The sequence below is a fragment of the Plecotus auritus genome (genome assembly GCF_963455305.1).
Source record: "Plecotus auritus genome assembly, chromosome: 9".
Taxonomy (NCBI): domain Eukaryota; kingdom Metazoa; phylum Chordata; class Mammalia; order Chiroptera; family Vespertilionidae; genus Plecotus; species Plecotus auritus.
Window position 1 is genome coordinate 146,161,528 of NC_137783.1, and position 26,322 is coordinate 146,187,849.

The following is a 26,322-nucleotide window of genomic DNA, read 5'->3' on the forward strand; positions in this document are numbered from 1 at the left end:
GCCTCCCGGTCAGGCTGCAGTGCCGCAGGCTCCCCAGTCAGCGAGGCCCTCCCAGGCCCGCCCCTCGCCTGGTCCGCCCCGCCCCTGTGCTGTCCTCAGATTCGCCTGATTGTATTTAAGATCTCGCCTCGGTAGTCCAGGCGGGTCGCCAGGAGCTAAGGCGTGCGAATATTGATTGAAGGCCAGTGGTCCCCTGAGTCCGGGCCATGTCTGACTGCCCCGCTCTGGAGGGAGATTGTTGCTGGCGGCGAAGCAGCGCGCAGGTAGGGGCGGGGCCGCCAGTGCTTTTTATTCCGAGGAGGCGAAGCGCTGGGGCGGGGGACGCGGCGGAGGCTTCCGGGCGGCTGGGACGCAATCCCCACGCGACCCCCGCGTGCTGCAGCCCACGCTCCACAGGGCTCGCGCCGCTCGCATGGCTGGGCTATAACCTACAGCGGGAGCTGGGCACCAAACGGTAAAAAAAGGAAAAATAACGGAGGAGAGTCTTAAGTGTGTGTTTCAAAGCAACTTGTCATTATCAGGAAGACAGGCCAGTCGAGGAAACTTGCAGCCCTGGAGTGAACTGGAGCAAAGACTGAGCTCTCTAGCGTCCCTTTGCGCACGGCGACCAGCCTGAGGTTTGCAAAGCACGCCGTAGGCACACGGGAAACCTTCGCCTGGGCCGGAGCTGTGCCTCAGTAGTCAGCACGGTCCCTCTGAGCAGTTTTCCTGCCTCCGTTTAGAGTGATTATGAGATGATCATAGAAACGATTCTTCCTTAAACTGAGGTCACAAGAAAATCCACCCTGGGACTGTATATGCTTTTCATTTACTTACACACACCAACAATTTTATGGAGCACCTATGTGCTCATTGATACAGCGATGATTAAGACAAATGGCCGGTGTAGGAATACCAGACAAACAAACAACTTCGATACATTGTGAGAAACCTTGCTTAAGAAGCAGAGATAAAATTGGTCCCCTTATTCCTCCCCCATTATTCTTTCTTAGGGCTGAAGGTCCCAATGAAAAAGTAATAACCAGCCAGAGATTTTGTGAAATACTTGTGGGGGAGGTGAACGTTTCTTCTACCCTTCTAGGTTCTTTTGGCTGGTCCAATAATAAACATGAGACAGATTAATAAGAAAAAATAACCAAATTAAATTACATAGTACATAAAGGAACCCCATATACATACTAATAAGAGCCAGAGCCCCCCACATACATGAAGAAGGTCATTCTTTGATAAGAAGAGCAGATGTTAAGTAATTAGAAGCTTGCCCTGCCTTATAGACAGGTCATGAAAGGTTATTTCTGGTAATAATTTATGAGCAAGGCCCCAACTTTAAATTCTTTAAGGGAGAAATTAATGTTTTTCCTGAGTCTGCAGGGTCTCAATTGCCTTCTGCTCAAAATTATTCAGGTGCCAAAGTGGCACATCTTAAGGAGGCCTGTTCTGAACCCCTTAAGTTTCTCTCCAAGTATTCTGGTGTCCTACTGCTAGCCTCTGAGCACCTCAGGCAGGCCTCTGGGGAGCTTCCTCTCACATCCCCCTAAGTAGCTACCCCAAAACCTCACCATCTAGCCTCATCCTCTGCCCCAAGCCTGTTTCACAGATGACCTTGAGTTTTCTTCAGTTTTCTCACCCAAAGTTAATCCTTTCTTTTTAACTTCTAAAATACCTTCCACATCCATCTCCACCATCACGTCCTTGCAATTTCCTTTAAAAACTCTTTCCAGAGCCTCCTTACTGGTCTGTTCTTTTGTTTCCTTGGTCACCACCCTCATCCTCTTCTTTCCACTGCCACTGTAGAAATGTTGCCAACCCCAGATCTAGTCATGTCATCTATCTGAAACTGTTCAGTGGTTTAAGTACCTATAACATAAAGTCCTAACTCCTGTGCACCTGCCTCCCACTCCCCTCCATTCCACAGAACCTAATTTATAACCAGTTCCAACTACTGGAGTTCTCTCTGACTGAAATGCCCTTTCTCCTCTTTACCTGTCCAGCTTATTCCCAGTCCATTAAGATTTAGCACAACCATCCCCTCCTCTATGAAGCTTTTCCTAACTACCGCTCCTCCCTCCCACCCAGAGCTTTCTGCTCCCATAATGCCCAGGACCAGCTTGAATTGTATGTTGCTTTGTCACTTCATAACTGTTAACTTCTTTACTAGATTGTGAGTTCCTCAAGGGTAAGATTTTTATTTTCCTCATATTCATTTCTTTGGGGCCTTCAGCAAAAGTTGCTGAATGAATGAATGAATGAATGAATGAGAGGGCTCCATAATTAATACCAAAAGAAAGGTACATAGAGCAAATGCTGTGTCAGAGTCCAAGGAAGGAAGGAGTGATCCTTGCTACCATGAGAGAAGGAATATAGGTGAAGTGGGTAGGGGGCCTGGTGTAAAGGCTGACAAGCAGGAATCTGGCAGCTAGAACTGGGATTATTAGAGATCCAGCATAAGCAATAACAGTGCAAAGACAAAAAAAAGTATTCTTGGCTGGTAAGAAAATGTCTTAGTTATCTATTGCTGCGTAACAAGTATCCCAGAACTTAAGCTTAAAACACAAACATTTGGTGAACCAGTTTCTGAGGATTAGGAATCTAGGAGAGTTTAGTTTGAGGTTCTGGCTCAGGGTCTCCATGAGTTGGCAGCTAAGCTGTCAGCTGGAGCTACAATTGATCTCCAGACTTGACTTCAGCTAGAGTGAGTTTCCAAGCCCCTCATGTAGTTGTTGGCAGGCCTCTGTTCCTCACTGATTTTTGACCACAGGTCTCAATTCTTCACCACGTGGCCTTCGGCATAGGCTGTCTGAGTGTCTTGAGCAGCTGGCTTTCCCCACACCAAGTGAACTGAGGAGAGAGGACAACCAAGATGGAAGCTATTCTTACAGCCTAATCCCAGGAGTGACATAGTACCGTGCTGCAGTAGTCTGTTGGGCATACAGACCAACCCTGGTACAATGTAGGAGCGGAACTATAGACCATGGTATGAACACCAGGGGGTCTTTAAGAGCCTTCCTGATGGTTGACATCCACAGCTAGGTTGAATAGAACTGGGAGATTTATGTAAAAAAAAAAGTGAAAGTATTTGAAAAGTTAAATTAGGGCAAGAAAGCAGAAGGACTTAGACTGAAAAGGTGGTGTTTTGCCATTAGATGCTGTAAGGAACGGAGTTCAATGATCAAAATAGTTTATTATTTTAGTACTAATAATAGAGTGAAGGGTAAGCTGGAGAAGGAGAAATTGTAGGCAAGGAGACCAAATAGGAAAAGATAACTTTAATCCTCCCCAAATATCAGTCTTTGAATTTTTACTCGACTATCCTATCTAATAAAGAGGGAATATGCTAACTGACCATCACTCTGTCACAAAGATGGCTGCACCCACAGCTGAAGCCAAGTTCCCATAAGGAGCCTTAATGAGCAATCAGCAGGAACCTGAGGCTATGCCCTCCCCTGCCCCCGTAGGGCTTGACAGGGGACCTCAGGCCGCGCCCCCTGCTTTGGTCTGGGCTGGGGGACCTGAGGCTACTTCCTCTGCCCGGCAGGGCTTGACAAGGGTAGGACTGGCCAGATCTGGATCTAGCCCAATGGGGGTGGGGGCCAGCTGGGTCTGGGTCTCATGTGATTTTGAGGCGCATGTGGGTGGGCGGGGACTTGACTCTGGGTCCCGTGGTGCACCCCAGGCTCTAACAGGAGGAAGGTTTTCATATACATTTTACTAATTTTCTTTCATCTCTGACACTTCTATTATAGAGAAAGGGCAAATAGCAATATTAAATTATTTCCTCTAATAAATCCCCTTTTAATGTGCATGAATTTCGTGCACTGGGCCACTAGTTGCAAAATAAAAGTAAGGACAGTGAAAAAGTGAATTTCACAAAATTAATTGCATTTCATTTCAAGGATTAGCTTTCATTCTGAGATTATCCTTCCTATTTTCCTTATGTTAAAAATGTACTTTATTTTTGAAAGAAGGTTATAGTAATTGTAAAGTATAATTAATGCTATAACTTGGCAACCTTATGTCAGTCCTAGAATTTAAAAACAAAAACTACTGGTCTTGAACTTCACTAGTCTGAGAATCACTGATCCAGATTATTAATATAAGGAAACTGATACCCAGAAAGGGTCACTGACTTGCCTTAGGGTCTTCTGATTTCTAGTTAGGGTGTGACTAATGTGAAGAAGAGTTTTTAAGGGTGGCAAAGGGCTTTGAGTGGAGGTGAAGTTGCAAAGAAAACCAATATGCGGCTAGAGGACAGTGAAACAGATGTGCAGAAAGCAGCAAAAACCAGAGACAAACAATGCTGACAGTTTTGCTATGTCTGCATCCAGTCCCTTCCTGGGGCCAGTGTCAGGAAAAATTGTGAAAGACTGAAATGAGCAAAGGAGATTACTAGCTGACTTGGGGCCATCTTTGAGCTATTTTACAACTCTGAATTGTCGATGACTGACAGCAGTGCAGATGATTATTGTTTATAGAGATGAAAGTTGAATTGTGGTAGCAGTTGTGACATCTTTCAGGTTCCCTCATTAATTGATGGGTTAAATAATATCCTTAACACAGGTTTATTTTATACTAGTGGCCCGCTGCACGAAATTCGTGCACATTGAAAAGGGATTAATTAGAGGAAATAATTTAATATTGCTATTTGCTCTTTCTCTATAATAGAAGTGTCAGAGATGAAAGAAAATTAGTAAAATGTATATGAAAACCTTCCTCCTGTCAGAGTCTGGGGCGCACCATGGGACCCAGAGTCAAGTCCCCGCCCACCCACATGCGCCTCAAAATCACATGAGACCCAGACCCAGCTGGCCCCCGCCCCCATTGGGCTAGATCCAGACCTGGCCAGTCCCACCCTTGTCAAGCCCTGCCTAGCAGGGGACGTAGCCTCAGGTCCCCTGGCCTGGTGCCAGGACAGGGGGCATGGCCTGAGTTCCCCCAGCCCAGACCAGGGCGGGGGTCGTGCCTTGAGGTCCCCCATCAAGTCCTGCCAGGTGGGGGACACAGCCTGAGATCCCCTGTCAAGCCCCGCTGGGTGGGGGGCATGGCCTGAGGTCACCCGTCAAGCCCCACCAGGTGTGGGGGGGTGCAGCCTCAGGTCCCCCATCAAGCCCCACCAGGCAGGGGGGCGCAGCCTCAGGTCCCCTGGCCCGGTGCTGGGGCAGGGGGAGCAGCCTGAAGTCCCCTAGCCTAGCACCAGGACAGGAAGTGCACCTTGAGGTCTCCCATCAAGCCCCGCCTGGCAGGGGTCGTGGCCTCGGGTCCCCTGACCTGGTGCCGGTGCAGGGGGTGAGGCCTGAGGTCCCTGTCAAGCCCTGCTGGGCAGGGGGTGCAGTCTGAGGTACCCCGGCCTGGCGCTGGGGTGGGGGGCGCGGCCTAAAGTCCTCTGTCAAGCCCCTCCTGGTGGGGGGCACAGCCTGAGGTCCCCCGGCCTGGCACTGGGGTGGGGGGAGCAGCCTGAGGTCCCCTACTCCAGCACCAGGACCCAGGACAGGAAGCTCACCTTGAGGTCCCCTGTCAAGCCCCGCCTGACGTGGGTCGTGGCTTCAGGTCCTCTGGCCTGGTGCCAGGGTGGGGGGCATGGCCTGAGGTCCCCCAGTCTGACACCAGGGCGGGGGTCACGGCCTGAGTTCCCCTGTCAAGCCCTGCCGGGTGGGGGAGGGCGTAGCCTCAGGTCCCTGCTGATTGCTATTTAAGGCTCCTTATGGGAACTTGGCTTCAGCTCTGCGTGCAGCCATCTTTGTGATGGAGTAATGGTCAATTAGCATAGTCCCTCTTTATTAGATAGGATTTGTATTAGCGTCCCCAAGAAAACCTGTCTGAGTGATACAAGCCTCTATAGTATGCTGAGATTGAAACAAAAAGTAGAGGAGGGGATTAGAGCCATGGTTGGCTGTCAGGTATCTCAGTGACGATTGAGACTGATTTCCTTAAAAAGCTAGATTCAAAAATTGGAAAAACAAAATACCGATTCAAAAACCTTAGCCTTTAATGTCTTTAACATATACAAAACACTGTGTACTGGCAAATGTTCCTCCCTCACTTAGAGTAGGACCTCTACTATAAGCAGTTGATTGTAATCCATCTTTAGATATGTCTTTCTAAATTCTTATTCTAATTGAAAACCAGATGTAATAATAATAGACAAGTTATGTCATTGACATTCAGGGAAAACTAAATACTAAACTTTTCCTTCCTGTCAATTCTTGTTAAAAATATATATTCTGATTTTTACTTTGGACAACTTAAATGATTGCATTTTTACCAAATATGTTGGTTCCCCCTGCTAAGTGATTGTTCTTGAAATTGTAACTTTGTGGGTTTGAACGATTGAATAAAATTGCATTAACAACAGCTGCCTTCTCATTGTTATTCCTCTAGAAGGAAGCTGGCTAATTGCTATAATACCTCAGTACTGGAAAAGACAAAAGGGCAAAGGGAGACCCTTAATAACAGACCATTTTCTATAATGTTTGTAACTTGCTGTGAAAATTGGTGGTTCTAAGGATTGGAAAAGTATAGGAGTCTTCTCATTAGCTGTACTTTACTATATAATTAAAATAACATTTGTATCTCTAAAAAAGGAAATAGCAAATTATAGACGGCATGGATAACTTGGCTAGATTTAGTAAGGACAGATGTAAGAAAAACTAACATAGCTTGACTATTAATTTTAATTCAGGAATTCAAAAAATTTTAACTCATTAAAATGGGAAGGAAACTAACATTGATTGTGTCACACATTGTGCTGGGTGCTTTATATTCATTTGATCTCATTTTAACCCTCATAATGTTCTCATTTTATGGATCAGTAAACTGAAACTCAAAGTCATGTAAGCATAAAATTATGTAATGTGGGTTTGAATGTATGTCCATTTACTCCTAAGCCATATGTTGAATCAGAACTTAAAACAATGTCAGCGTTCCCATGTTCTTAATTTTATATTTTGAATCTATTCCATCAAATTATCATCCTGTATAATAAAAGGCTAATGTGCAAATCGACCGAACGTCAGAATGACTGGTCGCTATGACATGCACTGACCGCCAGGGGGCAGATGCTCAATGCAGGAGCTCCCCCCTGGTGGTCAGTGCGCTCCCACAGGGGGAGTGCCGCTCAGCCAGAAGCCGGGCTCATGGCTGGCGAGCACAGTGGTGGTGGCGGGAGCCTCTCCAGCCTTCGTGGCAGCGCTAAGTATGGCCAGCTGACGGCTTAGACATGAGTCGGAGATCCCCTGAGGGCTCCTGGACTGCGAGAGGGCACAGGCCAAGCTGAGGGACCCCCCCCCCCCCCCCGAATGCATGAATTTCTGTGCACTGGGCCTCTAGTTTATAATACTTACCTAAAATAAAATGTGTATGTCAAATATTAAAAGGTGAATTTGAAAAACTACCATGATTTCAGAAATCCAGTTAAGTAGCTGAAAATTCAGTCTGTTCAACAATAATTTGGATTCAAGGATGTTTTAATCCTTTTTACCCAGTGCCAAGATTTTGTAGGCAAGCTTCCTTGCTGTGCTTTTCTGCTTAGTGAGTCTATTTTAGATAGATGGAATAACCCCTTGGAGTCTCTCGCATATATAGCAATTTTCTGTTAGATGCCCTATTTTGGGCATGCCCTAGGTTTTATCGTTGTTTCTAGTAGTTTGCATAGCTATCAAAATTGAAGCTCTAGGTCATCAGAGTTCTGCAAATACCTTCAGGGAAATGATGGCTTTGGAGCTCACTTCCCTTCCAGGTAGACTTACTCTTATTTCCTTTTTTTTTTTTAATATGTTTTTTATTGATTTGAGAGAGAGCGGAAGAGAGAGAGACACACTGATTGGCTTCCTCCTGCATCTGTCTCCCCTACTGGGGATCAAGCCCGCAACCTGGGCATGTGTCCTGACCAGGAATTGAAATCGTGACCTCTCAGTGCACAGGATGTTGCCCAACCAACTGAGCCACACCAGCCAGGGCATTCTCATTTCTTTTATGGCCTCTATGAGACCTTACTTTTTTGACAGCTCAACAATTTATTTTGAAATATTTTAAAAAATAATTTATGCAGCATTTTAGTTGTTTTCAAAGTTAAGGCTGTATGTCATGCTGCCAAAAATGGAGTTCATTGCATTTTTTGTTTTGTTTTCATTCATTTTAACTTTTTTTTTTTTTAAATATATTTTATTGATATTTTACAGAGAGGAAGGGAGAGGGATAGAGAGTTAGAAACATCGATGAGAGAGAAACATCGATCAGCTGCCTCCTGCACACCTCCCACTGGAGATGTGCCCACAACCAAGGTACATGCCCCTGACCGGAATCGAACCCGGGACCCTTCAGTCCGCAGGCCGACGCTCTATCCACTGAGCCAAACCGGTTTTGGCTCATTCATTTTAACTTTTAAAAAGAGGGCAAAACATTTGTGGTTTTTTTTCCCTAAAGAAGCAATTATTAGACTTATATAAAAATAAGGCTCTTATTTTAACTAGACTTACTGTGCTGATTATTTCACAATATATAGAAATACCAAATAATTATGTTGTACACTGGAAACTAATGTGTTGTATATCAGTTATACCTTAATAAAAATAAATAAGACTCAGTTACCCAACTGAACATACATATGTTCCTGAGCATGCCTATCTTCACAGAAATATGATTGTTTCTGAGTAAATGCTTTCTATGTTATTTTCTTGACTTTATATTTCATAATGAGTATATATTGTTTTTATACTAAGAGAAAACAATATAGTCGCAATATTCTGTGTGTTGGTTCAATAAAAAAATTGAACCAACACACAGAATATGAACATACTAGAGGCCCAGTGCACGAAATTCATGCATGGGGGAGGGGGGTGTCTCTCAGCCCAGCCTGCACCCTCTCCAATCTGGGACCCCTTGAGGGATGTCTGACTGCCCGTTTAGGCCTGATCCCACCGGGATCGGGCTTAAACGGGCAGTTGGACATCCCTCTCACAATCCAGGACTGCTGGCTCCCAATTGCTCGCCTGCCTGCCTTCCTGATTGCCCCTAACTGCTTCTGCCTGCCAGCATGATCACCCCCTAACCCAGGGGTGGGCAAACTTTTTGACTCGAGGGCCACAATGGGTTCTTAAACTGGACCGGAGGGCCGGAACAAAAGCATGGATGGAGTGTTTGTGTGAACTAATATAAATTCAAAGTAAAGGAGCGGAGGGGAGAGCAAGAGAACCCTCCGCTCTTTTGGCTCTGCGGGCCGGATAGAACAGCCGAACGGGCCAGATCTGGCCCGCGGGCCGTAGTTTGCCCACGGCTGCCCTAACCACTCCCCTGCCAGCCTGTTTGCCCTTAACTGCCCTCCCCTGCAGGCCTGGTCACCCCTAACTGCCCTCCCCTGCAGGCCTGGGTCCCTCCCAACTGCCTTTCCCTGCAGGCCTGGTTGCCCCCAACTTCCCTCCTCTGCCGGCTTGGTCACCCCTAACTGCCCTCCCTTGCAGGCCTGGTCCCTCCCAACTGCCCTCCCCTGCTGGCCTGGTCCCTCCCAACTGTCCTCCCTTGCTGGCCATCTTGTGGTGGCCATCTTGTGTCCACATGGGGGCAGCCATCTTGTGTGTTGGAGTGATGGTCAATCTGCATATTACTCTTTTATTAGATAGAATAGAGGCCTGGGGCATGGGTGGGGGCCCTGAAGGGTGTCCCAGATCAGGGTGGGAGTTCCCATGGGGTGTGGGGCAGTCTGGGTGAGGGGCCTGTGGTGGTTTGCAGGCCGGCCACGCCCCCTGGTGACCCAAGCAGAGGCCCTGGTATCTGGGGTTTATTTATCTTCTACAATTGAAACTTTGTAGCCTGGAGAGGAGCCAAGCCTTCTGCTTGCTCTGTGGCGGCAGCCATTTTTTTTTTTTTTTATGTATCTTCTATAATTGAAACTTTGTAGCCTTAAGCGGAGGCCTGGGCCTGCCAGGGTGTGCGGAAAACTTGGCTTCCTCCATCACCGGGGGCAACCCTAGCCTCCTGCTCTTTCCAGCTCTGTGGCTGCCGCCATTTCTGTTTGGGTTTATGTATCTTCTATCATTGAAACTTTGTAGCCTTGAGTGGAGGCCTAGGCCGGCAAGAGCAGGCGGAAAGCTTGGCTTCCTCCATTGTCGGGGAAACCCAAGCCTTCCTCCTGCTCTCTGTGGCTGTAGCCATCTTGGTTGGGTTTATTTGCATATTTGCTCCTGATTGGCTGGTGGGCGTGGCTGGTGGGCGTGGCTTGTGGGTGTAGCAGAGTGGTGGTTAATTTGCATATCACTCTTTTATTAGATAGGGTATATCCTATATATAGGGTCTTACTGAATTGCTTTGTGTAAAGAAATTTGCTAGATGACAAGTATGTTCCTTCAACACTGTATTTTATTTTATTTCAGCCATCTCAATAGACACTTCGTAATATACTGTACACTGAGTGGCAAGATTATTATGATCTCTGAACGCATAATAATCTGGCCACTCAGTATATATCCTATATAATAAAAGGCTAATATGCAAATTGTCCCCTCGACCAGGAGTTTGACCTGCAGGCAGGCCGGCCAACCGCCCATGTCCCCTCCCCCTGGCCAGGCTGGCCGGAACCCACCCATGCACGAATTCATGCACCGGGCCTCTAAAATACACACACACACACACACACACACACACACACACACACACACTGAGTGGCCAGATTATTATGCATTCAGAGATCATAATAATCTGGCCACTCAGTGTATACTGGACATTTCCCCACTTTGTTCTTGGAGACTATTTCAGTAATGCATTGTAGGCCTTATTCTGAATAATTCCTGGTTGCCAAATAATATAATAGATCCACTTTCTAAAAACTAAAAACTAAGCATGTTTTATAATAGTTTTCTTTCTCATAGTACCCTCTCTGTGGTAGGTTTTTCTTAAACTTCCTTAAATTAGCTTAATAGAGATATCAATAATAGAAGTTACAATAGTCACTTGCTAAAATAATGTCTATTTTAAAAATCATTTTCCTCTTTTGAAGGACAAGGAACACCCAAGATACCTGATCCCAGAGCTTTGCAAACAGTTTTACCATTTGGGCTGGGTCACTGGGACTGGAGGAGGAATTAGCTTGAAGCATGGGTAAGTTTTCAGCTGATTTCATTTCTGGGAATTCCCCGTAGAAGCAGACCATGGGGAGCCTAACGCGCATATGTCCAAAGAACAACTGATGCAGTTTTATGTGATACTGAAGGTATTTCATTTCCACTTGGAGAAGTAGATATTTGCATAACAGAGTGGAACAAGTATGCCGAAGTTGCAATATAATAAACACCTAAGGATTTGGGAATACAATTTCTAACCAGAATAATCTGGTCCTCGGTCTTTAGAGTACCAAAGGTAAATAAATACATGCTTCCAGGTATGTTCATATGTCTGGAATTGCCAAGGTAGACAGGATTTGCCTTAAAGGGCCAGATGCATATTTTAAAGCCACTTAAATACAAATTACCAACTATCGAAATCCTGAAAATTACATGTTATTGAGTCAAAAGAAAGGCAATATGCCTTTCTAAGCACATGTGTCATTTATTAATGGAGGTAGCACCTGATGGTCCATGAGGCTCAGGACAAAACAAGAGGTTCTGAACTAGAAACAGGAGGAATGAATAGTACTTAATACTTCATTCAATTATTCAGTGTCTTTCCTCCAAGGCGATGAACAAATAAGCAACTTACTGACAATGAAAAGAGAGGCTAAGGCATCTCATTCTCTCAAGTGTTTTTTCTCCTGAAATGGTTAAGAATGTTATTGTCTGGAGGCTGAATGTTAAACTGAGTAACTTGATTTATTTCTTTACTGTAATTCACTTTCTTTAACGAAATCGGATTACTACAACATTTATATAATATTGAGTATATATAGTAATGCTTCCAAGGAGGCTGCATTGTGTGAAAGGAATGTAAAATGTAGTCAGGACATTTGGAACAAAAGGGATTTTGTGGCATACCGCAAGATGAGATGATGCCATTGTAATTTCATCTGATTCAAATTACCAAGGAAGTCATGAAATATTAATTGAAGTGTGGGAAGTAACAGCAGGGGTCTTAGTCAACCACTTTCACAGTTACGTGTGTAGGGGATGCACTCAGTCCGGGAAGGTCACATTCTGTGTGGTGCATCGGACATTCATTTATGCCTCTTTTCTTACCATCAACCCAGTACCAATGTGTCAAGTCAGCATTGGGCAGGCTTTTGGGTTATTTTGCCAAAATTTTTGAGATGACCTATTTCTAGCAAAGTCCTATGAAAACAACATTTGTTGTTATTTCATGCATTTAGGAGTTGAGTCCTAGCATTGGTTTCTCAGCTGTATTATTCTAAGCATTGCCCTTAGTTAACTAATTTATATTTGCATATGCAGAAGTAGTTTATATATGAACAAAATAGAGCTTTCTACCAAACTGAGCTAAAATAACCATTTTTAACTGGCTCTTTAGAAAAAAGAAAGAAAGCGAAGTTAGAAATAGAATGCAGATAAAGGGTCATTGCAAATCTAAAGAGGGTTTTAAAAATATACATCTATATATATAAAAGCCTAAGTGACCGTTCGACCGGTAGCTGTGACGCACCCTGACCACCAGACGCTCAACACACAGGCATGGAAACATGGAACAGACTGACGAATCTCAGAGGGAAGGGGGAAGGGGGAAGGCAGGAAGAGATTAACCAAAGATTTATATGCATACTAGAGGCCTGGTGCACGGATTCGTGCACTGGTGGGGTCCCTTGGCCTGGCCTGCGGGGATCGGGCTGAATCTGTGCACTGGGCCTCCGACATCCCCCAAGGGGTCCCGGATTGCGAGAGGGCACAGGCCAGGCCGAGGGACCCCACCAGTGCACGAATCTGTGCACCGGGCCTCTAGTATAGACATAAAAGACTACGTTCTTCCTAGAAGAATTTTACTAATCCATATACTGAGTTGTGTGGTCACCCTAAAACACTCACTGACACCTTTTAAAAATTCAATGGCTTTTATAGCACTACAGTCCGTTTATAGGAAAGTTGCCTCATATGTAAATTTGTCTTCGATTCTTAATGGCTGAGGAGCTCCTCCTGGGGTTCATAAGTGGAAACAGCCACAATTTTCTGGCCCTGTATTTGGAATCTTATTAAATTTGTGCCTTACATAGTAAAATAAGTAATTTGTACTAAAATATTCCACTTTTTTCCTAATACTTAAATGACTTCAGAAGCCCACATCAACTACTTTGTCAGCAATATTATTCCCATGTTATTAGGTAAAGTTTGGTTTTCTTTATCTGATGCTTAGGAATGAAATACACACCCAATAGATTATGTTTCTACAAAAATACTGACAATAAGCTCTTTAGGAACATAAAATTATTTACTGATTCCAAGGTTTGGCTGATACTATTCCAGATTATGCTACTGATGTGTGATACCCAAAGATGTATATATAAAAGAGCTTAAGACATATAAAAGAATTAAATCAGAAGGAGGAAATGGAGGACCAAGAACATGACAGTGAGCAAGGTAATCCTAGGATACTCAGAAGCCGTTGTGTTTAGGTTGGGTCCTACCATTCACATTTAGCATTTCCTGTTTTCACTGCTGTAATATTATATGTCGGAGATACTAATCCTGTTGCATGCTATTAGACTTAAAGTTAATAAACTCATATAGAGCCAAGATAATTAAGGCATAGTAAGATTCAAATGACTAGACAGTAAATAAAAGTAGATGTATTATGGGCTCTTGGGTTATATCTGTCTGCTTAACACTTAAGAAAGAGCAGGGAGTTTAGAGAAATAAATTCCAAAACTTAATACCTTGGCATTTAAAATGCTTTTTGTTTGCGGCTTACAGCACCAAGTAAATACTTCACTTTTAGTCTTTGGCATATTTCCCTCCTAAGATAAAAGCTCTGTCATCTTTGCATTTTTATCCAAATATCTCCTTTTTTGTAGGTGTAAAAATATTTTTTTTCTAAAATCTATTTACCTAATCTTTTAATGACCCATGTTGACCAAAGTCTAAACTAATTTCCACTTTACAAAGGCAGAACTAAAAACAGATTTGGCGCACCAATCACTTGAATAAACAGGATAAATACCCTGGATTTTCCTACTTTGTGGATGGGTTTTATTTACCAGCAGACTGTTTTGTACTTTACTTGGCTCTGTTCCCAGGACTGCCTAAGTTTTTCCCACATAAGAAGACCTGCAAGTCTACTTCCCACTGGAGGTCATTTGACTCCATACCACACATGATTCTACAGTTTCTTCCATGTGACACAGGACAAAATATTTGGATCCCTGGTAGTTGTAAAGGGCCCTATTTAACTGTGTCACCCCCTGCCCACTCCCACTACTTCTAGAGCAGGGATGGGGGGCCTTCCTTCTGCCAAGGGCCATTTGGATATTTATGACATCATTTGCAGTCGATACAAAATTATCTACTTAAAAATTAGCCTACTATTCTTCGCCAAACATTTAATTAACTCACCCCTAATGCCTTGGCAGGGCCAGACCAAATGATTTCCCGGGCTCTCTAAGGCCCGCGGGCTGGACGTTCCCCACCCCTGCTCTAGAGCAGCGATCACCAACTGGTGGTCTGCAGACCACTAGTGGTCGGTGAGGTCTGAAAGGTTGGCGACCGCTGGTTTAAGGAAACCTTTGGAACAGCGGTCGCCAAAAGCTGGTCCCAGTGGTCCTCGAGGTCCGAAAGTTTGGCGACCACTGCTCTAGAGGAATGGCACTCTATGGTTTTCTTATGCAGCGAAGCTCTAAAGCACTAGCTACTTGGTGAAAACAGATGTGTGAAGGTTGCTTATGTGCTTTGGATTTCACTGCCATGATCAGGCCAGGTGTTTATTTTCTAGACCTTAATTTACCAGTGGACCATCTCCTTACATCTTCGTAGGTTCCAAGTCTGTAGGTTTACTAGTGACCCCAATTTTGATAGCTGGATTCAATAGAGGCTGTCCTCCTCATTTTCACTATGAAACAGTATTTATTCCGTGTCCATGCCTCAGGGGCAGAAGCTAGAACATGCATTTGCTGGAGTTTCCTTCACTTGCATGTCTGGCGGCTCTGATACCCTTTGGAAGTCACTGAAACTGATAAATGAGCCAAAGGATCTTTCTTGAGTGGAGGAGGGAATTTAGAGAAGACTTTGAAATTAATTTCCAAATCAAATTTGAGAACATCTTGTGAATAATAGGGTATAACACAACATCCTGTAACAGAGACATCTCCAGATGTAGCCATTCTTTTTACATTTATAACTTTTGCAATTGTTTTAGCTTTTATTTCCAAATATTTTCATAAGGTAGATGTGTTTTTCAAACAGGAAGCATACTGTTCCACCCCAAAAGTAGCCCTGTTAATGCTGTAGTTTAATAAACTGTAATTTAACAAACTGTCCAGCAGAGGTCTCTGAACTTCATGTTTTCTAATAAGAGCATGCCAGCCGGACATCTGTTCCTACCGTAGTGAGCATGTTTCCCCCTGATTGGATTTTAGAATAACTGTATTTCACATATGCTAGGATAAACTCTGCTCATTCATGCTTCAAGATTCATGCTAAAGACTTGTGTTTTCAGATTGTATTTCTCCATACCAGGTGAAAGCCTGGTTACCAGGGATTTTGCCCCATGGAAAGAAATAAATACACATCGAAAATATAGAAGACTATGCAGAGGCAAGATTTTTTTAAAGGAAAGAAATGGGGGAAAAATAGATACAGAGGCAAAGAAGCTTTGAACAGTCTGTCAAACTACAGCGGGAAGGCAGGGGAGGTTGGGCTGTGGGCTGTAAGAGATCAACCGAAGGACTTGTACGCATGCATATAAGCATAACCAATGGATACAAGACACTGGGGGGCGGGCAGGTAAAGGCATGTACTGGGGGGTAGGGGAGTCCGGGGGGAGGTCAATGGGGGGAAAAAAAGACATATGTACTGCTATTTGTAATACTTCAAACAATAAAAAAATAAAAAATAAAAAAACAAACAAACAAAAAGAAAACATAGAAGACTAAAGCAACTATCAACATTTTACGCTGTCACCAGCATGACAAAAGCATTAAAGTATTTGGTATTCTTTCTATACGGCCTATACCATTAATTAAATCAAGCTGCTACTTGTATGACTTCATTACTCAGAACATTAATGATTGGACTGCAAGGATACGTTTTTCTTTGTGCAAAAGCAGAACAATAAAGTTAACTAAATACCAATTTCTGTACTTTGTGTTACCAGCAATGAAATCTACATTGCTCCTTCAGGAGTGCAAAAGGAACGGATTCAGGTATGGCAAAGGGGTCCTTCTTAAACCCAGACATCTTTTCTTCTCTACTTAACTGTTGTTTTGTGAAATGGAATTAATTGTAAAAGAAATGTTAGTTTTGAAGGGTGGTAATATGATGATAATTTAAATAACTAATCAACAAACATTTGTTGAATAACCATTAATTTTTTTTAAGGTCTGAAGTGTCCTCCATGCAACCAGTATGGTTTGAATTCTCATTCAACCTCTAGAGGGCAAAAGTGAATAGCACAATCTTAAGTCATATGATAAAAAGGGATTCTAACTTTGTAGCATTATAACACCATCTTTATCAGGCTAGTAGGATAATCAGATTGATGGTCTCAAATGCACGAAGCTGATTTCTATTAAATGATGGCAAAGCTATTCCAATTTAAAGTCGTAAAACTTATTTCAAATTTGGAGAAGACTCATTTGTATTAATGCTAGAATAATACCTAAAATCTATTTAAAACAACCACATAATACTTAACATCTGTCTATGGCATAATGGTTCATTAATAAAACATTTGTAATAAACCCTGTAGTTTGTAATACACCTGGAGAATTAAAGCTACAAGTCAGAAACATGCACGCATTGCTAGGAAATGTCTGTGGCCCTACATAATTCCTTAGAACTTTCAGAATAATATACCTTATTGAGATTAACATCTGAGAGTGCCTATTAAGCATCTTGGAATAAGAAAATTTTACTCTGTAGTATTCTTCTTGTATTATGAAATTATAACCCCCATCTTAGGATAATGGTTTCTTTATATAGTCTCTCTGAAATATAGTTGTGAAATTACAGGGCTAAATTGAGAACCTAAATTGATGAAATGACAGCAACATCATTGCATACATGTTAAATATTCCATATCAGTTTCTTCTTCGGGTTTTAAAGGGAGATTTTTTTTTTTTTTAGCTTTCTTTAGAATATTTTCATTAGTGTAAAATATTTTTTATTCTCAAAATGGGTAAAAATTTTGAGAGAGAAATTACAATTATATGAATATTTAAAATATGAGTTGAATATGTGTAATTATATTATCACTCTGCATGTGAGTGTATACTATATCCAGGGATGAGCAAAAGTAGGTTTATATTTATAATGCAAAGATAATACAATAATTAATAAATAATAATACAAGAATAAACTCTTTCTCATATTCACAACTGTAAACCTACTTTTCCCCGCCCCTGTATACATAAGAAAGGGGACATTTCTAATGATATTGTATAAACTTTCTTTTTTTCTTTTTTGCTCTCTGTAAATAGCCTGAAGACATGTTTGTTTGTGACATCAATGAACATGACATAAGCGGACCTCCGTCGTATAAGAATCTAAGAAAAAGCCAGTGTACTCCTCTTTTTATGAACGCTTACACTATGAGAGGTAGACAGAAATGTATTTGATATAAAGAATATTTGCAGAGTAGGCTCCCCTAAATAATGCCAATTATTGCTGCAGTTAACATTTCTTGGGTACCTACTACACACCCCAGCTTTCAATGTGTTAACCCCTTCAGTCCTCGCATCAGCCTATGTGGAAGTTCTATTATTAGTCCATATTACTGGTGAGAGGACAGAGGCTCTGGGAAGATATTTTCCAAAACAAACAGCTAGTGAGCATTTTGGGTCCAGAATTCCAACCGAGACCCGTGGGACTCTAGTAGATTGTCAAGTAGACTAAAGATTATGTTTGCAATCAGGTTCTCACTCTCAGTTTAGAGTTATACCTCTGGGAACTTGTAGTAGAAGTAAATCTCCTTTTGAAAAATCTACTGTGTGATAAAAATAGGAGTCTTATTTTAATTCCCCAAAATTGTGGTAGAAAACAGCCTATAAAGGTTGAACCTAGAGGACATGGTGAAAATGGGAAATTATAACTGAAGTACCGGTTCAGCCACAGCAGTGAAGTCATAGAACGTTGCTTTAATGAAAGCAGTATTGAGTAAGTCACCACGCTCTTCTGTTCCCGAACATTGTCAGCTCTGACTGAGGATAAAACTGAAGGAAGCAGGTTTTCACAGCATGAAGCTTTCCCAGCATAAAGCTAAACAAGCTTACTGACTTATATAGTATACTAGAGGCCCGGTGCACGAAATTCGTGCACGGGGGAGGGGGGTGTCCCTCAGCCCAGCCTGCACCCTCTCCAATCTGGGCTCCCTCTCACAATCCAGGACTGCTGGCTCCCAACTGCTCGCCTGCCTGCCTTCCTGATTGCTCCTAACCGCTTCTGCCTGCCAGCATGATCACCCCCTAACCACTCCCCTGCCAGCCTGTTTGCCCCTAACTGTCCTCCCTTGCAGGCCTGGTCCCTCCCAACTGCCCTCCCCTGCTGGCCTGATCGCCCACAACTGCCTTCCCTTGCTGGCCATCTTGTGGTGGCCATCTTGTGTCCACATGGGGGCAGCCATCTTGTGTGTTGGAGTGATGGTCAATCTGCATATTACTCTTTTATTAGATAGAATAGAGGCCTGGTGCACGGGTGGGGGGCAGCTGGTTTGCCCTGAAGGGTGTCCCAGAGCAGGGTGGGGGATTCCTTGGGGTGTGGGGCAGCCTGGGCGAGGGGCCTGTGATGGTTTGCAGGCTGGCCACGCCCCCTGGCGACCCAAGCGGAGGCCCTGGTATCTGGGGTTTATTTATCTTCTACAATTGAAACTTTGTAGCCTGGAGAGGAGCCAAGCCGTCTGCTTGCTCCGTGGCGGCAGCCATTTCTGTTGGGGTTTATGTATCTTCTACAATTGAAACTTTGTAGCCTTAAGCGGAGGCCTGGGCCAGCCAGGGTGTGCGGAAAGCTTGGCTTCTTCCATCACCGGGGGCAACCCTAGCCTCCTGCTCTTTCCAGCTCCGTGGCTGCCGCCATGTCTGTTTGGGTTTATGAATCTTCTATCATTGAAACTTTGTAGCCTTGAGTGGAGGCCTAGGCCGGCAAGAGCAGGCGGAAAGCTTGGCTTCCTCCATTGCCAGGGAAACCCAAGCCTTCCTCCTGCTCTCTGTGGCCTTAGCCATCTTGTTTGGGTTTATTTGCATATTTGCTCCTGATTGGCTGGTGGGCGTGGCTTGTGGGTGTGGCAGAGTGATGTTTAATTTGCATATTACTCTTTTATTATATAGGATTTATTATATAGGACAAGTCCTTTGTACGTAAATTCATTACATCTACACCTTAAAATCATCCCTTATGCTACCAAGATATGTCCTGTGCTATGATGCCTAACTTAGTGATCAAGGGTCAGGTGGACCTGGGTTCAAATTCAAGTGCTGTCACTACTGTCCTTGAACCATGGACACGTTTTTTAACTTCTCCGAGCTTCCACTGACCATTAACTGGTGACCTCTGTGGTGACTGTGATGATGCGAAGAGATAACATAAAAAGGGGATCCCTAAGTAGGTGCCTGGCACATAGGAAGCCCTAAGTAGGTGATAGTAGTATTGTGATTGTGATCTCCATGATTGTTGTAGCTGCACTTCAGACCATCTAAGAGCTAGTTCATGGGCTCATGTAAAGTATAAGGAACTGTTCTGATGCTGGATAAAGTGTAATTTTTTTTTTTTTGCTTTCTGATTCCTCTATTAGTATTTCTATTTTCCTCCTTCCCTCCTACCTTGCTACCTACTGCCAACTTATTCCATACCTAGAACAACAAGTGCATATATAAATGTGCGTTCCAATGCATGTGTGTATGTGTGTGTGCACATGTGTGTATTTTTTTCTTAATTTTAAGGTATAATTTAGCTTTCACCTCACATGTGACTTTTCTTTCCTCCCCAGGAGCAGGCGCAGTGATTCACACCCACTCTAAAGCCGCGGTCATGGCCACCCTTCTCTTTCCAGGACAGGAGTTTAAAATTACACATCAAGAGATGATAAAAGGAATAAGGAAGTGTACCTCGGGAGGGTATTATAGGTATTTTCTTTTCTACTTTTGCTTAAAGAATTTGAAAAGCATTTTTCCTCATTTTAATAAACAGGCTACTGATTTTTTTAATGCACATAATGAGATGTTGTGGAATTTGTGTTCAGTAATACCCCACTTGATATTATACTTCCAGATCTCTTCTTAGTGATGCAGATCAGATGCCTCCCCCAACCCTTTTCACTGCAGCCTTGGTAAATGATTAGCAACATGAATAATGAAATGATTGTCAGAGCAAAATGACAAGACCTTGGCTGAAACTTCTGTAGAGATGGAAAGATTATGTCCCTACACTGAAGCACCCAGAGAGCAAGGTATCCCCACCTTCACTTTGTCTTCAGGAAGTTTCAGCCCCCGCTAAAGTTTTCACTTTGTTTTTATTTGATTTCATATTTCTAGAATCCTATAGAATGAAAGCCTAATATACTAAGTGTCCGGTCGTCCAGTTGGCTGTTCAACCAATCAAAGCGTAATATGCTAATAATATGCTAAGACTGCTCAACTGCTCACTATGACATGCACTGACCACCAGGGGACAGACGCTCTGACTGGTAGGTTAGCTTGCTGATAGGGTCCGGCCAATCAAGACTGAATGAGACAGGCTGGACATGCCCTGGAGCCCTCCTGCAGTCCCTCCCTGACTGGCCAACCTCCCACGTCCCTCCCCGGCCCTGATTGTGCACCGGTGGGGTCGCTTGGCCTGGCCTGTGCCCTCTCGCAATCTGGGACCCCTCAGGGGATGTCAGAGAGCCAGTTTCGGCCTGATGGTGGAACGACTGGTTGCTGTGACATGCACTGACCACCAGGGACCAGACCCTCAATGCAGGAGCTGCCCCCTGGTGGTCAGTGCGCTCCCACAGGGGGGAGCACCGCTCAGCCAGAAGCTGGGATCACAGCTGATGAGCGCAGCAGTGGTGGCAGGAGCCTCTCCCGCCTCTGCGGCAGCACTAAGGATGTCCGACTGATGGCTTAGGCCCGCTCCCCACAGTCGGACATCCCCCGAGGGTTCCCAGACTGCGAGAGGGTGCAGGCCGGGCTGAGGGACCCTCCCCACCGAGTGCAGGAATTTCGTGCACCGGGCCTCTAGTATGTTCATATTTATAAAGTTTTATAATTATTTCCATTAAGCAGATCTCCATATTTTTATAATTTTTCAGTCTGGAAAGTAGCATAGATAGTATAGAACAAAGGCCTAGGTAAAATCATATAATTCCACCAGCCCACAAAAATGTAGTATTCATCCATCTAGAATATAGTGACATGAGGAAACATGTTCTTGCGGCTTGGGTACAAGCTCAGCATTTTGTTTGAATGTATCGGCATCCTTACTCCTGAGTCTTCATTTCCTAAAGGGCCTTGTTTAGAGGAAAGGGGTGCCAGTTTTATAAAGTGTCCTGACAGCAGTATCTTACTGTTGCTGCATGTAATAGAAAGCACATGTTTAAACTAGTGTGCTGAGAAATTAATTTGATTTGATTGTAGTTAATATTTATTGTGTGCCTAAAACATTCCTCAGCACCGTGAAATACCTATTTACAAAAGTTAAATATTTATATTATGAAAGTATACATACTAAAGAAAGTATAGCTGCCTTTTTCGTATCTGGGTCTTGAAGGAAATGCATTATGTAAGATATCAATTTCATCAGTATTTGATTGCTTTGGTGAAGGAATAAAAAGAACATATGAAAGGGTGGGTAGAGGAACAGAGCACAATAGAGAGCTTTTGAATTCTGTGTGAGAAAAAAACAGACATGAGTTTTTTTAAAAGATGCCATTTCTTATGTATTGTAACATACACATTTAGTATATTATTGTGAATGTTTCAGAATTTAAAGAATACAATTTTTTTGAGACATCCTTTGTGATTTTATTTGTGCCTGGCTGGAAAATCAGTAACATAGTGATTATTACAGCTCACGGGGGAGTGATATTTTATCAGAGTTTGGGGAGAATCCTGAGAGTCCAGTTTTCCAAAGAAGGAGCAAAGGAACATGGATGAAGAAAGAAAGGAGGGTTCTGATATTCTCTACTCTATTTTTTAAAGTCCATCTTGAGAAAAAAAATTTCACATATTTAGCTCTTATCAGGGGAGGTTCCCATATCTATACTAATAAAAGGGTAATATGCTAATTAGACCGGGAGACCTTCCAGGAGACCTTCCAGACGTCCTTTCAGACAAAGCCATGGTGGCAGGGCCGAGGCAGAGCCGGTTAGGGGCGATCAGGCTGGCAGGGGAGGGTAGTTGGGGGCAAGCAGGCCAGTACGGGTGGCAATTGTGGGTGAGCCGGCTGGCAGGGGTGGGCAGTTGGGGCAATCAGGCCGGCAGGGGGGGGACAGTTGGGGACGATCAGGTCGGTGGGGCGGGGGGGGAGTTAGGGGTGATCGGGCCGGCAGGCAGAGTGGTTAGGGGTGATCAGGCAGGCAGACAGTTGAGTGGTTAGGAGCCAGCGGTCCCAGATTGTGAGAGGGATATCTGAGAGGTCTGTGCGATCAGGCCTAAATTGGCAGTTGGACATCCCCCAAGGGGTCCCAGATTGGAGAAGGTACAGGCCTGGCTGAGGGACCCCCCATCCCCCCCCCCTTCCCCCCATCCCCCCTTACCCCCCCCCATGCATGAATTACGTGCACTGGGCCACTAGTCCTATATAATAAAAGTCTAATATGCTAAGTGTCCCATCGTCCGTTCAACCAATTAAAGTGTAATATGCTAATGATATGCTAAGGCCCCTCAACCGCTCGCTATGACATGCACTGACCATCAGGGGGCAGACAGTCAACCAATTGACCAGTCGCTATGACGTGCACTGGGCGCCAGGGGGCAGACACTCCGACCTGTAGGTTAGCTTGCTGCTGGTGTCCGGCCAGTCAGGACTGAGCTAGATGGGCTGGACATGCCCTGGAGCCCTCCCACTGTCCCTCCCCGGCTGGTCAACCTCCTGCATCCCTCCCTGGCCCCAATCGTGCACCAGTGGGGTCCCTTGGCCTGGCCTAGGCCCTCTCGCAATCCGGGACCCCTTGGGGGATGTTGGAGAGGCATTTTCGGCCTGATCCCGCTCAACGCAGGAGCCGCCCCCTGGTGGTCAGTGTGCTCCCACAAGGGGGAACGCCGCTCAGCCAGAAGCTGGGCTCCCAGCTGGAGAGCGCAGCAGCAGTGGTGGGAGCCTCTCCCGCCTCCATGGCAGCACTAAGGATGTCCGACTGGGGAGTGGGCCTAAACTGTCAGTCAGACATCCCCTGAGGGCTCCTGGACTGTGAGAGGGCGCAAGCTGTGCTGAGCCCCCCTCCTGAGTGCATGAATTTTGTGCACCGGGCCTCTAATTTAAATTAATCGCCCTCCCTTTTGGAAGCAAATGCATGTATATAGTATCGTGGAAAGAACATAGTTTGGTGATCACGGACTATCCTTGCTCTGTCCCTCATTTAACTGGTAAGGATTTGTGTTCCAGCTTTAAAGTGGGTGGCCTGGATTGAATTAGCTTTCAGGTCTTCTTTTTTTTTTTTTTTTTTTTTTTTTTTTGAGGTCTTCTTTTGCTGTGAAATAATTTTGCCCCTGAAAATATGTCTGACTATTCAGTATATGCTAGAGGAAAATGTAAGCTTGTGGTTTTCCTGACTAATATTAGGAAAGATTTGGAACTAGCAATTCATTCTTTCCATATTGAAGGATATTTTATAATTACGTCTACTTTACTTAAACCAAGTAATGAGCAACTCCATACTGTTAATAATAATGGTTGGCCAAGTTACATATGACAGCTACTTAGCCTGTAGCTGCCCTAACGCAGCAATTTCTGATAATGCAGCAGCAGAGCTTTTTGATTAAGTTTAGCCATTACGGAGGGAGTGAAAAAGCAGATGTTATATTACCAAGGCAAGAGAAATTCATGTAAAAAGGAAACATGTCTGAGTTTCGACTGGTTATAAATGACCTCAGGGATAGACTTAAACTTTATAATAATTAAGATATTTGCTTAAATGTTATTACATGAACAAAAAGGAACACACATTCTGATTTCATCACATGTATTTACTTAATTAAACAAGGTGGAATAAATGAAGTTCTTAACTTAAGAATGTTCTGAAATGGTATCATACCTTGAATAGTGATCTCCAGAAGTTTCTTGCTAGCCCAGTGCCACAGACCACACCTGTATTTACTTGTCTGAGACACTTCGGGTCCTGCAGAGTTAAGTAAAAGGTTTTGTATCATTGAAAAATTCCTATTTAATAAGTAGTTCAATTGTTAATCCCTCCTTCAGTTCTGATTCTGAAATCTATCATTTCCCATCTCCTGTTGAATATAAATATTGCCTCTGCTACAAGGAAATACTTGTATGATCTTGATAATTTTTTTGTTAGGTTTTGGTATCCTATACAAATTTCTGCCACTTAGTCTTGGGATTGGAATAATGCCTGCTAAATTCCCAAGGCATCTTTTGATACAGATGTTTGTGCAAGATACAAAGAATTAACATGCAGCATCTTGTTCATAACTTGAAGTGGCTTTCCAGATACAAAGAGGATGTCTAACTGGTTGCTTGAAAAAACTGTAAATTTTACATATGAATACTTTTGTTATAATGGGGGGAAATGGCTTGTTTCATCCTGTAGATACGATGATATATTGGTGGTACCCATTATTGAGAATACGCCTGAGGAGAAAGACCTCAAAGAACGAATGGCTCGTGCAATGAATGAATACCCAGACTCCTGTGCGGTACTAGTCAGACGTCATGGCGTCTATGTCTGGGGAGAAACGTGGGAGAAGGCTAAAACCATGTAAGCATAAATCAAAGAGCATTTGGGACAAGTCACCACACTCTAAATGTGAAAGAGAACAAACTATGCCTTAAGATTTCAAATGAAGTGTGATTTTTTTTATGTGTTATTGGTCAAGTTGATTTAAATTTAAATATTTTTTATTATTTCTAGATATTTGATTTGCATTGTGTATTCATTTAATATGGAATATTTATTGGATGAGCTATTATTTGGAAAGGCACCATGCACTTTGATACAAGGAAGCAGTCAGACCTTGTTTGTGGAGTTTAAGGCTGGAAGGGAGAATAGAGCAAATCCAAGTTATATAATGGTCTGCTACATTTATTTCTAAAAGTGGCACATAGTAACAAATTTAAATTTATATAAGTGGTGCATTTAAAATTCCCTTTTATATCCTGAGAATTATATAATATGGTTGCATGGTTCAATATTAACCCTTTCCATGTTTTAACAATGGTGGGGGCAAAATAAGAAAAATATAGCTTGAAACTGAGAAAAATTCCTAACCAGCTAGGAACAGGGTTAACTTATGGAGAGAAGAAGTGTGATGATTAGTTTTGGATGACTCTGTTTCTCTAAGGACCTTCAGTCCTTTTTGCTTTTTCTTTCATAGGTGTGAGTGTTATGACTATTTGTTTGATATCGCCGTATCCATGAAGAAAGTCGGACTGGATCCTACACAGTTTCCAGTTGGAGAAAATGGGATTGTATAAGCCAAATGGATGTTTATATACAGGGACAAAGCTTATCTTAACTGTTACTTAAATGAAACCTGACTTTTTAAAAATTGAACCTGCTGCCATTAATTTGCCACTAAACACTGCAGATGACCACCCTGAATATCTTCTGACATTGGATGGTATTTGCTTAAATTCTTGTTGTTTTGACTGACAATGCAGTAGAATAAAAATTTTATAATGAATGTCTCTGTTTATTTTTAAATCCATAACAGCAAAAATATTTCCCTTTAAGTTAATTCCCTTTTTATATATACACTCCCAAAGAATTCCTCTTATTCTTCAAAATTGCTGGAAATAATAGAATTCATTGGGAAATTTCCACTTAATTATGGGATGAGCACTTTCTTGTTTTTGCCAAAACTAGTGGTCAGTTCTCTGTATTTTATTTGACTTTACAGTAGCATGACTAGCGGCCACTCCCTCCCTGAAACATTTTTCTCTAGGCTTCCATGACACTAGACTGATGTGATTTTCTACTTACCTCACCCATCGCTTTTGTGGTTCTTGAATTTCTCTCCTTTATCAGATTTCGAAATGTTAGGGGGCCTCAGGGCTCTCTGCCCTTAGCCATGTCTTCATCTATACTTTTTTTCCCCCT

The 26,322-nt window shown here is 43.3% G+C and overlaps 1 protein-coding gene across 2 annotated transcripts; it reads left to right on the forward strand.

Annotated features, from left to right (window-relative positions):
* On the forward strand, positions 1-25,904 carry APIP (APAF1 interacting protein). Of its 2 annotated transcripts, XM_080687927.1 has the most exons (8): positions 81-263; positions 2,759-2,974; positions 10,985-11,085; positions 16,231-16,279; positions 17,555-17,672; positions 20,056-20,191; positions 24,814-24,981; positions 25,598-25,904. In XM_080687927.1, the coding sequence occupies exons 2-8, from the start codon at positions 2,972-2,974 to the stop codon at positions 25,695-25,697; spliced, it is 675 nt and encodes a 224-aa protein (XP_080544053.1). In that variant the 5' UTR covers positions 81-263; positions 2,759-2,971; the 3' UTR covers positions 25,698-25,904. The 2 variants fall into 2 exon arrangements, with proteins under 2 accessions (XP_080544052.1, XP_080544053.1); XM_080687926.1 differs by lacking the exon at positions 2,759-2,974 and having other exon boundaries at positions 1-263.
* The last annotated feature ends 418 nt before the right edge of the window (positions 25,905-26,322 follow it).

Bases quoted from the DNA above. Each gene is read 5' to 3' on its own strand.
- APIP (XM_080687926.1), top strand. From the start codon at position 207: ATGTCTGACTGCCCCGCTCTGGAGGGAGATTGTTGCTGGCGGCGAAGC. The intron at 17,673-20,055 runs GTAGACAGAAAT...TTTCCTCCCCAG, and splicing joins GAACGCTTACACTATGAGAG to GAGCAGGCGCAGTGATTCAC. The intron at 20,192-24,813 runs GTATTTTCTTTT...TTCATCCTGTAG, and splicing joins ACCTCGGGAGGGTATTATAG to ATACGATGATATATTGGTGG.